This window comes from Apostichopus japonicus, chromosome 1 (genome assembly GCF_037975245.1).
Source record: "Apostichopus japonicus isolate 1M-3 chromosome 1, ASM3797524v1, whole genome shotgun sequence".
Classification (NCBI taxonomy): domain Eukaryota; kingdom Metazoa; phylum Echinodermata; class Holothuroidea; order Aspidochirotida; family Stichopodidae; genus Apostichopus; species Apostichopus japonicus.
Window position 1 is genome coordinate 6,209,939 of NC_092561.1, and position 14,779 is coordinate 6,224,717.

Consider the following 14,779-nt stretch of genomic DNA (forward strand, 5'->3'; position numbering starts at 1 on the left):
AAGCGTGTGCAAATCCGGCTGAAAGCTACTTGAAGCTACGCGCAACTTCATTGCCTCCTATGTGCTCAGACGTTAGATTTGTGTAAAGTTTGTTCTTGATTAACTTCATTTTTTGAGCAGAGCTGCTCGCAAATAAAAGTGCTTCCGGCGAAGGCTGTGATTACCGTTTTTTTGCATGGGCTTGCAAACCAAGAAAGGCACAACAGTGCTCTCTGTATTTTTTCCCCCTCAAAATTCCAGAATGTCCCCGGCCAGTAAAAAGCTACACGCGGGCTGGATTTGGTCCGCGGGCCACAGATTATTCGCCCCTAGTTTAGATATCAAAGTTTCCCTCATTTTGATTTATTCTTTTATACGTGTGATATCTGGAAGAATTTTTAGAGAAACTGAACCATATAAAATTGGAGATTTTATCTACGGATAACCATAGTAACCATTTTAAACACTATGTGACTCAAGAGCCACGTTCGGAACACGGAAATAATTAGGGTATGTCTCCAGGCTCTTTTGCTAAATCTGTCTTTTCCCCTTAGTAGGCATATAATGTTGAAAATAGGAATGCATTATTCATTCTACTATATTTCTAGGGCCATCCCTATTGACAGAGACCCCAGTCATGTTCCCCTTCCATGACCCCTACCCCCCCCCACCCTTAGCTTTTCGTAACATTCATATTAACCAGTCTTACAGCGTCGGTGGTTGTCTTGAAGGAGATACTGTTTGTAAGAGATTTCAACTGATCCACTCAGGCGTGTGGCCATGGGGGGGGGGCGAAGGGGGCAGCCGCCCCCCCCCTTGAGCATATTTTTTAAAATTTTTTTTAATGTTTTTATGATATTGCTAGTATTTTCAAAAGAGAAAATGCTAAGATGCAACTTACAAGGCCTGGGAAGTGCCATTTCCAGCGATCTGGGAGGCATTTTCAGCCAAAATTTAGATAGTTTGCAGTGCCGAATCTACAGTTTCGCCCCTCCCTTGGCAAATTCCTGGCTACGCGCCTGGATCCACTTAGCAATGGTCAAAGGCTCCTACCCATCTTCATCCTCCAGAGGTTGGAGGAATGAGCTCTGGTTGAAAATGGGAACAGGTTCCTTGCATCATTGGCTTATGCTAGTCGACTTATTGGATGAGTCGTTCCAGGCGGGAGATAGGGAGAGTTCTCTCTCGATGATACCCAGCTTAACGGGAATTCAACCGAAATCCTGGCCTTAGCAGAGAAAGCGAGGGAGCACTTTATCTGGTCATCTGTTCTATTCTTCTATTGCTGCAGAGGCCCTGTTGCTCCATGCTATAGACCACTAATTCACATTCCGTCGAGATTATAGGCTGTATCGTGTTCAGTTCCAGGGTCGATGTGCGATATTTCGCACAGGTGGTTGGTTTGAGAGGTGTTGGGGGGGGGGGGGTGGGTGGCAGTTTTTGAAGGTGATGGCGAAACAGTTGAACATATTTTGTAAACCAAACTTTACTACTTCATATGTACAGACCCTGTTGGGCACATTCACCCTTTACTACTCCCTGTTGAACACCTTGGAAGCAGATGACGGTAACAATCACTAGCACTATGAACGTCGTGAATATAACACTCATGCCCATACGGTCCAGTACCACAGACAGCGTGCGACATTCCAGTTTAATCTGTAAAGAAAAGGATATTACGTAAGTATATCATCATCAAGTGTATACAACTTGTAGTTAGTATGGAACGCCAAACACAGGAAAACTGTATAATTTCTATATTTGGACTGATAACAAGGGGAACAGTATACAATGGAAGCATCGAATGTAAACCTAGCATAAATTCAATTCTTAAGACGATATGTGTAGTATATGCTCTTTTTTCTTCAAAGAAAAGTGTAAGGCTATGTTGCACTAGAAATTACATCCTTGTCATGATCACATGGGCACCATCCCTTTGTTACCTCCCTCTTATTGGTAACTTAATTATTAGTCTCACTTGTGTAAGTCACCCACATATAATTAATCAGCAACTACCGATCACGTTGAAATATCATGTTAGGGCTTTGGGGTATATTATGTACAAATGCATAACATTAGGTTCTGCTCTCGCGTGTGTTCTGTATAGGTAGTAGACAACGGCACTGAGAACGCCCATTATTGCAAGAAATCGTTAATCGGTGGCAAGGGCGTAGGAACCGGGGGGCTGGGGGGCGCCAGCCCCCCAGTGAAAAGTGTGGAGGGGCGGAAGTATCATTCCGCCCCCCCCCCCGGTTCGCAAGTCAGAAAACCCCTTTTTCATTTCCAAATGAGAAAAAAAATCTCATTTGGAGCACCAAATTGCATCTAAGGCCAGGTGAAAATACAAAATTAAGTTTACAAAATGGAGTGGGTGTTGAAGTGTGCTATATTGCACCAAATTGCATCTGAGGCCACCTGGAAATGCAAAAATTCCAAAGGGGAGAGGGACACCCCCTCCCCTTAGACCCCTCCCCCAGGCTGGCCATCAGTCTTCAGCCCCCCACTCAAAAGTACCTTCCTACGCCACTGATCGGTGGCGTTTAAGAGACAAACTAGAGACTACAGTCAGTATGGTTTACCTAACGTTCCGACAAATTGCTCAATGGTTGATCCCTGCCAAGTGGTGGTTTCTTATTCATTACTATTATATGGGAGTGTTAGCTCAGTGGTTTACGCTGGTGCATTTCAATCATAAGGTTCCGAGTTCGAGTCACTCCAAGATTAATGTATGTCGTCCAGTTACAGAGTTGTTGAAAATTGACAATTCATAATCATGGACGTTAAATATGGATGTAAGAGACTGACTTCAGTCAGCTTGCGGCTTTGATAAGCCAATGCATGAGGCTTCTTCGCGAGTTCCTGCTTGCAGGAGGATCTAAAATACATACAATACATACACACACACAGGCACACATACATAATGTTACATCTGCACCATTATACATTGATCTTTGACCTGGTATCTCGTACAGACTCTGAACGACTCCATCTCTTTCAGGACGATTTAGTATAAGGTGATTACTCCAAAGTACATGAACATAAGCGACCGATATTGACCTGTCTAGCATATTTATGGCCAATATTCTGATGACTTAAAGGCATTGAAGACTCGCCCCAAACCGCGTGCCGCCTGTGAAAAAGTTAACTTTCCGTTGCTTGCAAGTGAAGTTTTTCTCTTGTCGCTACAAAGTGCAGACGGTAATGAAACGTGATACCTTGTTATCTTTAGCTGGACCTGAGATGTCCGACCATCGCTGTATCGTTTGTACACTGTGATGTGGGTATATTGACCGCAGCTGTATGTATTGACTGTACACTCGTGTCTAAATTACCGACGGTAGCAAGCTGTGTGTGTATTTTCTGGGATCGATGGTGTTGTCTAACACTTCTGTTACACCTCATTCGAAACTAGGTCAGATTACCGGCATTAGACGTTTCTTTTTGGACGAGTCTTCACACCCTTTAATACAGTACGAAATATGAATTTTAAGAATTTTCTTTGTTACCTTCTCTGTGTTGCTTAGTGTTTCGTGTTCCTCTTCCAACGGTGTCATGACGGGTGGTGGTGCTTCCGGCAAGGGTAAAACTTTGTTCTTGGACGACCGAGAAGCCGATAGGACCGTTGTTATCGTCAACGTGCTCCCATTATCGTCACTCCATTTCCGTACTGGTGTAATGATCTCTTCCAGCCCTCCTCTCAACCTCTGACTGTAACTTCGAACGCAGAAGACACGAGGCAAAATTTCTAGGAATAACTCTCTCATTTTCCCGCGTCTTATTATGGCCGGTCGGTTCTCCCTGGAAACCAGGTTAATACTCAACAGAGAGAAAGGCACAGCGAGACAAGCCAAGATGAAATTGATCGTCAGGTAGTTATTCAGGACGGGGAACTCCTTGCTGGCCGTCGGTAGAGAATCAGCTACTAAAATCTGGAAGACGGTCAGACCCAGGACCAAGGACACACCAAGGGAGATCCTCTCGCCACTATCGGGGGGTGTTATAAACGTCAAAATCGCCATCAGGTTCAGGATTGTGGAGGGCACTATGAGGTTTGTGATGTAATAGGCGGGATTGCGTCGTAGGTACATGCAAATCAGAGTAACAGGGAATGTACTGGCGGGTCTATTTGGAAGATACCCGACGAATGGCATACCGAAAGAGGAATTTTTGACAGCTATGAGATCCCATTCTGAACTTTCGATCATTGACGGGTTTACCGACTGAACCGAGTGCAAGTTGACGTGTTCCATGACTTGGTTTTCTGGCGCAAACATGAATACACAAGCTTGCGTATCGAATGGGAAGTACTGGATGCTATGAAAAGGAATTAGAAGAAAAAAAAAACATGAAGACATGTTTTTGGCATTTTTGGTCAGTATTTTTTTATGTCTTTTATATATATTATACTATACCCGTAAATACGCTAAACAGCTCGATAAATAACAACAATCATTCGATGACTGTCATATATATATATATTTATATATATATGTGTGTGTGTTGTGAGTGTGTGCCACGTGTGTGCTGAACAATTCTGCTAAGATTGTTTAAATATATTGTAAATTTGATCGTACTTCTTAATCGTCTGAATGTAAAGTTTCTCATATAAAAGCTTGATTCTGGCAATTCTATGATACAGTGCAAAACTGTGCCGATTTGGCATTTGGGAAGGTATTTCCCCTGCAGTCCCAGCAACCGCACCCTCACCACCTGTCGCCGTTCCTCCCGCCCCCCCCCCCTCCGCACCCCTTAGTTTTGGCGCTGTTTAGCTGTTTCGAACATGGTTTTAACGCAACCGTCACAACATGGACGATATTTTAACTAATTTATAGTTATAGTTATTAGAGAGTATTTAACAGGAACTTGATATATACTCACTATAATGGACACTGTGTTGTCACGACTAGCGGAGCTCCAAGCACGGCGACACCATCTGACGTCAGTAAAATTCCTCCTCGCTTTGAGGAAACCACACTAGTAGTGGACGAGAAGCTGTTTGAAAACAGAAAACAATAGTTTATTTACATGAGATAGCTTTGGGAGATAAAAAGGGATCATTATCTATTTGCCTAAGACGGACTAGTGTTCTGTTTTGGTTTCCTTTAAAGGGACAATTATGACGTCACTTCTGATTGCAAAATAATTGTGAGCGGGACCGCGGATTGCAAAGCCGGCAATGACTATAACGCGCATCGCGAAGCCGGTAATTACAATTACGGATAGATTTGTTCAACACGGCAGCATACAGAAACGTTGTACTGAAAGCCGAAGCAAGGGTGAATTAATCTGGTCACACAGCCGGAGTCTATGCATGCTAAGTTCTTCAATACCGCCTTCATTTATTTCGGGGGAAACATTTCATACTGTATTTTTGATTGATATTGTTGTCGTTTATATATATATACGCTTCTTAGGATTATCCTCAACTCTTGACAAACTATAGTCTTGCATTCTTAATATAGCATACTCCTATTATAGAGTCGATATCAATCCGCCCGAGTGTTCTCCCTCTGGAAAAGTGCCGAAAAGCAGCAGGTGACACTAATTGACAATATGTTATCATACAGACTGGATCTGTTTTCATTTTTGTGGCCCGGATGTAAGAGTTCACACATTGAAGTATATGTAGTGCAAGATTTTGGTCAATTTTGACAATTTTAGACCACTTTAGACCTGCCATGAGCAGTGTACGTATTTTATTTTTTTACTATACTGACTAAAGAGTTTTGTTTACATGTCACGAAAACATCGGGTTCTCATAACTAAAAACAAATGACATGATGATGATACGGAAAATTAAAGTTGCCATGTATGGCTACTGTGTAAGCTAAGTGATGGGTAGGGTCTAGCTAATGAGAACTTTAAGGACATATAGAACACCAAACTTTGTCGATTTAGTGTGTAAGTCAATATGGGCGGGTGGGGGGGGGGGCAATTCATTGGGTACACTACCTTAAAGGGGGGGTACGGTAATCCTAACTTATTGGTATTAAGTCCTTTTACGACATGGACAACTTTAGTCCTTTACAAGATATAAAAAAACAGTTTTCATCTGCGATTTATGAAAGTACTGAATAATTATGGTACGTTCTCTTTTTTTAACCTGCATGCGATGGCGATGTCCTTAAATTAATTGATAAAGGAATTGTCAATTTCTTACGAATTTGCTAGAAATACTCTCGGAGTCCATATTTCGTCAATGTACATCACTACCAGGTCGACACCATCAAACTCGGAGGGATCCCACGTCAACCTTGGGTCCGTCCATTTCTGGAAATCAAAAACACAGTATGAATATTCATTATCTCTTTATTTCATCTCTCCCCAAGCCACACCCAGTTGATCAGTTTGACCGCCAGTCTGGTCCCTCCCAAAGTCGCAAATTTCACATCTCATTTTAGAACTTATTTTCCGTTGTTTTATCTGAAAAATTTGATTTATTTCATCTCAACATTTCCACTATATTCCATCCAAACGATAGGATGGGGTGGGAAGGGGTGGGTTAGGGTAGGGTAGGAGGGGCAAGGGATTGAAAATTTGGCAACTGTTTGAATCTTCCATTGGATGTTGCTAATAAGTGCCTTTCTTTGAATTCACCCCCCCCCCCCCACTCCCCCACTTGTGAATTCTTAAACAAAAGGCCCTGATATATGTATATCTAACTAATAGTTACGCGCAGCCACTAATACCGCTGATACCACTGTATACTGTCGTCTCATATCATGCTTCAAAGCACTTGTACTAACAGTATAAACAGTTCATAACCTTTTATCTGATACTCATACTGCTCATACTTCTCATACTCATATTCATACTGCTCATACTGTCAGTACGTGTGCTTTGAAGCGGGACACGAAAGTACAGTACAGAAAAACTATCCCAACTGGACGATTTCCCACGTAAATAATTCAATCACATGATCACACTATTGTTGCAGCTACAAGTTACTCTTTGACGTCACAATGCAAATATGGGGTCGAAGGAGGACTGGTAATTAAACATAAGACCGGTACATATTATATGAGTATACAAAGTATAGTCTATCTAACACGAACACAGAAAAACGTTAACTTACTATTGTCATCCACGATGCGGTTGTTATTGTTTGGTCTCGCTCATGCTGGTGGAAGAAGCAAAAACAAACATAGAAATTGATCCCACTATAGTTGGTTGTGTATTGTCATTTATTAAAAATCGTGACATATATTTGCAAGTTAATAATTCCATCCCAGCTGAATCAGTTCAACTTACATTTAATTTTTTTTTTTTTTTGAAGAATTCGTTTTTTGTAAATTTTATATTATGGTTGGGGTTGCACATGGATGGTGGAGGTTTATGATATGGACGAATAAAGATAGGCGCGGATCCAAGCAATGGGGCGCACTAAACCTTCCCTCTTTTCCCTCAAACGTACACAAAAAAATCAAAAATAAGTTCTGTTCACACTTTGCGTTTAGACCTAATAGTCTAAATATGTTTCAGAATGCACCATATTGACGTCTGGGAAAGGGATGCCCAGACTAACCCACCCCACACAACAGATTCGGCTTCAACCAACTCACAACAGCACCCCCTCCTTAAGAAATTCTGAATCTACCCTATGCATATGGAAGTAAAAGTCGAAGGGTCCTCTGTTAAACTTCCATGCAAGATATGCACACAAACTGGAAAGGGGTGGGTGGAGAGAGGGCCAACCATATGGTGCCTTGTAGCTCCAGTGAAAGTTTATCTGGCTTTGCATACGGATAACATTTCACATGCACTTCTATTATATATACCAAAGAAATATGTGATCCGGGTAAAAAAATTGTCGAGAACTTCGTTCATTAGTCGTTGTAAAACCATATCTTCGAGAGGCTGGCTGACAGGGGTATAAGGTGGACGCCCCTTTTTAATTTTTAATCTCCCACAATACTTATGGCCCATATGTATAGTCTAAATATGCATCAGAAAGCACCATTTGACATCAACCGAACCCATGGCCCCCACCCCCTCCCTTTATGAAATGCTGGAACGGCGTTCGTATCATTATCGAATTTAATTACATACTGGTCGTTGGCAGAAGGCAAAATAATTGGGAGGGAGTGGAGGAAGGGACGGGACGGGACGGGACGGGAGGAAGAGGGAAGTGACGGGAGAGATGGGGAGAGGGGGAGGGGAAGAAGGGTTCAATGGGTAAGGAGGGGTAATTGTATCATGTTCATGTTTCTGACATGACATTAGCGATGCTGTCGTCAACAACAAACAAAACAAGGTTTACAAGCTTCCTGTTTATTGCTTAATTTCGAAAAGAGAATTACTCCAGCCCTGTCCCATGTTTACTTTCACCTCCGCACCCCATCCATCCATCCATCCATCCATCCACCCCCCCCCCCCCACGCTCCACTATTCTCCAATAATCATGAGGGTAAATAATGATACAGCCGTTTCCATTTCAGTATATACAACGTTGAAACAAAGCAAAAACCTTGTCCAAAACTCACCAGATCTAACATGGCGTAAAACTGCAAGCTTATGGACAGGTCCACGACGTCGTCTGAATCGAAAACGGGGTAGTCTCCAGCTGTGTAATTTTCATGGCCGAGTATGTACTCCCTGACTCGTGCTTCTGCATGTTTGGAATATCTTCCACTTACGGCGTAATCTAAAAAAATATTTACAGAACAAGTAAATGAACTGACTGGCCTTCAAAAAGATTGGTGGGGGGGTGCCACAGGGGTACAAGGGCCCGGCTACAAGTTGTATATACATCAGGGCCTCGATATCGGAAGGGCGGCCATCTACCACCCAAACTAATTTCAGAGTTTTTTTTGCGAGGCAGCATACGTTATACACTGGCGTTACGTTACGTTATACACGTCATACGTTATACGTTACGATATACTTTACGTTATACACTGGCGCCATGTCGTTTCGTTCAAACATTAGCGTGACTCCAGCCACCTCCAGTCTCAAACCGGGGACCCTTTACACACTGTTACGTTTTTTTAGACAAAAAAATACATAATAATAACGACGACGACGATGATGGTGACGATGACGACGACGACGTTGCCGGTGACGGTGACGGTGACGATGACGACGACGACGACGATGACGGTGACGGTGACGATGACGGTGACGATGATGATGATGATGATAAACCTGACTGAATTCATCATTCCATTCGAATTATGAGATGTAGGCATAAACCCTCACTAGTAACGTTTGTCGTAGCAAGATATATTCGATACACGGAGAAAAACTAATTATGTAATTTACTTGTGTTCCGTTCTAAAAAAAAATCTCTTTTACCCTAAAACTGGACTTATAGCACACGTTACGTAACCACGACGTTAGTTGCATATTGGCCCACATTTCTGAACTTTGTGTAAAGTATTGTATGACTACAATAATAAACGTAAGGCAGGAATGGCCTAAATAATAATAATCATAAAAATAATAGCGAAAAGTTTCACATACCTGACAAGATGACCAGCAGACAAAGAAACCTCGTAATTATCATGATATTCATATTTTCGAAATTCAACTTATTTCCTCTAACTCTGTTCTGTGAGTGTGAGAGATTACGATTGGGCGGAGACTTGTGGGCTTATGGGCGTAGAATGACTCGGCACTTTATACGCTAAAATCGACCGACCGCAATCCGTTCATCGATTTTAGGTGATAAAAGTTTATAATTGACAGAGTGGAGGAAAAGTTGTAACAGTGGCCGTTTCCATGTGAATATAGATGGAGCGAATTTGCCCCCAAGGCGTCTCATTCTTGATTTAGCTTTCTGGTCCGTCAAGAGGTTATTAGAATAATCACGTGGGTACATGAGTTATCGACTCGCATAACTTAACCCCCTGTCCCCCGCTTTTCTTCCGATTTTCCTTATCCTTGTCCTTTGAGATTATCTTTATCTACAAGGTCGGCCAGTCGAGTTTGGTTTCTCTTCTTCATCTCAAAACAGGTATTTGTTGTTGTTTTTTCTATAAAAAATAAAAAGATTTTTTCTTCGATTGATTGTTTGGTGTGATCGAGTTATTTGTGAGCGAATTTGAGATCAATATTACATTAAATGCATAACATATAGAAAGCAAACCATTGTAGCCTATATGTAATGGTTATATATACTAGTCACGCGGAGACCACGACCCGATCATCTAATGCACATGCGCGGAGGACGAGGTTGCGAAGAGTTCGATATCGTGGCGGTCCAAACTGGAAGAAAACTGAATGAAGTGTCACAAATTATTGCTTTTCGGGCGAAATTTCACACTTACTTATTTTGTGAAAACTTGTCTGACTATATTTTCCGAAATTCAAATAATTTTTTTTTTATAATGATTAAAATTGAGAACAGATATATGCTCCAATTCATTTCAAGGGCGTACTTGACATTATTTTGTTTAAAGAATGATCTGCCCACTAAGAGATTCATGGAATTTTCGATAATAGTTTACGCTGAAAATTAACCACTTTACACGTTCCACCCTCAGCTCCTCCCCCCCCCCCCCTCACTCTCATCCCGTTTCAATCCTAGGTACCGTACTCATCCCCTCTCCTAGTATGGTACCCTTATCTAACAATTGCAGTCACGTGACGATGAAGACGTTACGACTGGGGCTCTGTTACAATATTGAAAATACTATACGGATTGAGTAGCACACAAGTATTATCTCAACTGATAGCATGTTATGTTGAAGAGGAAGACCACTGTTCCAACGTTATCTAACGAAAAACTTGTAAACAAAATCAATCAGTGCCTCTCCTCTCTAAGCTCAAATCAATGCAATGTGGGTTATTTTCAGTCCCCACCCGATAACTGTGATCGGTAAACTGCCTGAAAGAATATCGACTTTGGTTTTTGTTGTACGGGAATAACAATAAATGAAGACATGTACACAAGGTGTTTACTCTCGTACCCCTTTCATTGGACAATAGACTACAAAACGATAAGCGAGGCCTCCTTTGACGTGATTTTCTCAGAAAGAAATCACAGGAGGGTCAATAAAGTTTGTCAGTGTAACATTTAAATAGCGGCATTTTGACACTTGACTGGTAATGACTGGTTAAACATGGGTATGGGATTTAGATTTTATAAGCAACATCTAAGACACTGATCTAAGACACTGGGAACCAGTGCCTATATAGCGCGAGCTATACCAGACTACTAAGCGAAATGCACAGTGCTATATATATATGATAGCGGAAATAAAGGCCATAGCATATTATTCCACAAAATTCTAAACAATGGGACATACAAGCTAGTTTTCTTTTTGTTAGGACACGTGTAGCTTTCAATTCACACGAGTATGGTAGGCCATACGGGAAATAATTGCTGATTTAATGTCCGTACGAATTAAAATTATTACCGGTATTAATTAAAATAGCAAGGTACAACATATAACGCAATGGCAAGCATGACAGACAAAGAACAATTTTTGCATGATTTTCGTCGAGAAGCTAACGATACTTGTAGGTTATTGACAAATGTTGACCCTCAATCCCAGTCCGATGTTTTATCAGTTCGCAATGAGCCGTTTTGTTATTCTTCGAAGAACGTAAGTTGTAGGTTGGCGCGGCGATCAGATCAGATGAACAAGTGAGAATCCTGCTGATGTGATTGGTCTATTTAATGCCCTTATTAATTCTATTTAATACCCGTATTAATTCTATTTAATGCCCGTATTAATTCTATTTAATGTCCGTATTAATTATATTTAATGCCCGTATTAATTATATTTAATACCGGCATATGAAGCTGCATGGTGATTGCATGGCTGAGAATTAATGCCGGTATTAAATAGAATTAATACCGGTAATAATTTTAATTCGTACGGACATTAAATCAGCAATTATTTCCCGTATGGCCTACCATACACGAGAGAGCTTCTGTTTATTTGTTCTACATCATGTACTAAACTCGCCAGAGTGTGGTGTTTATCCAGCCTATGTTCCTGTTTGATTTTACTTACAAAACTGTCGTGTAGCCATAGGGCCTGCAATCTAGAAGAAACCCGTCCTGTAGTAAAATGAGTATTTAAACATCAAAACTTTCAATTGCGCTGATTTACTTTTCTCGGAGAGACAGTGGTTCTCATTTTCATGCATTCTCATTCTCATTCTCATGCATAGATATATAGACAGACTGACAGAAAAGGTAGACAAACACACAGATACACAAATAGTCCGGTAGCTATGGTAACGGGTAGAAAGTCCATTGTGTGGACAAACTGATTGGAGTGATCTTCATTGTAAAGCAGCTTGTAATATAGTGGCTCGAACCTTCCTGATTAATTGTTATTAGTTTGAAGCTAGCTCACAACGTGCCGGTACCACACTTGTAGACCAGGATCCGGAACTGTGTGGGAAGGGGAGGGGGGTTGGAGGATGGGGGGGGGGGTTGTAATATCCAAGTTTTCCACCCACACCGAAGCACAATGTTTCATTTAAAGCTTAACAATAAACCTAATTTATGGTAACATATGAAATGTGCATGAGACTGCCTTTTCTGTTTGACGTCTAGATTCTTTCTCTTATTTAGTTGAGGGGTCGAACCCCCGTACATGGGACTCGACTGCAACAAACCCATGGCCACACACATTCTTTTATAATATCCTGTATCGCCCCTGATTTGCTCTTGAAGTGAACTTTGTGATTTGTTGTGGTTTTTCATAGGGTTGGGCGGAGGAGGCCATGTGAGGCGTGTAGGTATTCTGCAATACTAACTTATTTAATGTATGGCAGGCTTCTTTGCCATACAGTCACTTTCTGATTGGGAGAATCTCCGATGTTAAAAGAATGTGTTTTCAAAATTGCAACTCCACTATTTGTTATTGGTTATGTTTGGTTACCCGAAAGGGAAAGCTACGAGGTCACTCTTGCCAACCTTGCAAAATTATGACTAAGACCACGGACTTGTAAACTCAACAATGACTATAACGCGAATCGCTAAGTCGGTACTCGGTAGTTACTGTTACGATTAGATTCGTCCAACACGACAGCATACAGAAACGTTGTACTCAAAGCCGAAGCCAAAAATCAAATTAACCAGGTCACACATCCGGATTCTATGCAAGCTAAGTTCTTTAATACCGCCCTTATTACCTTTCGGAGAAACATTTCATACTATATTTTTTTATTATGTTGATAGGAAACTCAGTGCAATAAGAATATCAGCTTTTCCATAGAACAATTTCTTCGCAAGTCGAATGATGGACTATATAGCCTATGTAATTTGAGTTTTTTTCAATGGTTTGCTTCGTAACTATAATAAAACTGGGACACATATTTCGAAGTAAAACAAACACAATTTTGGTAATTTAATATTTCAGTCTTTATTTTGGAATGAAATTAAATAAAAAAAGTACAGGCGAATGTTCATAATTCAATTATAGAAATCGTGAGATAGGGCAAAATTACTTTCATGAAAATATTTTTGCTTTTATTAGTTATTGTGTATGAACAAAAAATGTTTCTCCAAATTATATCTCAATAAAGTTACACACGCTACATGCATGTACTATTGTTTGATATAACTTGGTTGTCTGTTTATTTTTTTGAGGTGGGGAGGGGGGGGGTGTTGCTTATCATTCATTCATATGTCGTCACTCCTGTGCATATATTTATAGCACGATGAATTAAAAATCAATTATGTACAACAGAGCAGAATGTTAGAGTGCTGCACTCTGTTTGTACCAAAGCAAAACATCACATTGGAGTGTCGGTTCAGTTGTTAACGCCGGTGCCTTCCAATCATAAGGTCCCCGGTTCGCGTCACTCCAAGATTAATGTATATGTCGTCCAGTTACAGAGTTGTTGACAATTGACAATTCATAATCATGGACGTTAAATATGAATGTAAGAGACTGACTTCGGCCAGCTTGCGGCTTTGATAAGCCAATGATGGCTTCTTCGCGAGTTCCTGCTTGCAGAAGGATCTAAAATACATACACACATACATATTGTGCAAGAGATTGTGTAAAAGCAAGAGCCATCAGAATATCAATGAAATTGAACTTCAATATCATTTCATTTTACAGGTAAATTATGATTTCATGTATTCGTGGTCAACGATAGTACATATACAAAACAAACAGTCAGGTAGAAATGTTGTAACCAGAATGTAGTGTGATTAATTTTCTTTCTCTTCCTATTGCCTGATTGTTTTTTTAATTTCCTGTTCGATTTACTGCAGCCATGACCTAGTTACTTGTAGCCGAATTAAAAACGACAACGAATAATGGAAGATATTCAAAAATGAAAAAGAAAATGTAAAAAGAAGGCGCAGGGATATTTCGTATATATGGAACTATATGTGGTATGAAAAAAAGTTAGGACAATTTTTAGAAAATTTTAGAGTACATTTTCCTATCTTGAAAGCAGCGTAACACAAATGCTTTTCTTGAAGAACACAGAGTTACAGATATGGAGATCAATATTTTCTTAACATGCTCATTATAATGTAAAAAATCCATTGCCACATATAACATTAAAATGTGTAGTGTTGTCTCATCATGCAGTAGAAAATAAAGAAATTGCATTCTTGGTCTAATTATTTTCTAGCATTTTTTAAATACTTTTTTTGCTTGTGTGGTATATTTGTTTACACTGTGTTATACAGTAAGCGTACGGTGCGCCTAGCGTGCGGGCCACATACGTCTAGACAAATACCAATTTAATTCGACGTATGTCTTTTGCCAAGTTTCTTCCAATTAGAACCCTATAATCTGAATGAGCCATTTAGAACACGAGAAAGGGTTCTTTGTAATGAGGAATTCGTCACATATCGATTTCTCGTACATATGACGAG

The 14,779-nt window shown here is 40.5% G+C and overlaps 1 protein-coding gene across 1 annotated transcript; it reads right to left on the reverse strand.

The window, feature by feature from the left end:
• Positions 1-348: 348 nt before the first annotated feature.
• On the reverse strand, positions 349-9,872 carry LOC139965457 (acetylcholine receptor subunit delta-like). The gene is made up of 7 exons (XM_071967804.1): positions 9,442-9,872; positions 8,463-8,623; positions 7,055-7,099; positions 6,140-6,249; positions 4,858-4,971; positions 3,486-4,293; positions 349-1,638 (listed from the first exon to the last, which is right to left on the reverse strand). The coding sequence occupies exons 1-7, from the start codon at positions 9,491-9,493 to the stop codon at positions 1,474-1,476; spliced, it is 1,455 nt and encodes a 484-aa protein (XP_071823905.1). The 5' UTR covers positions 9,494-9,872; the 3' UTR covers positions 349-1,473.
• Between the last annotated feature and the right edge of the window lie 4,907 nt (positions 9,873-14,779).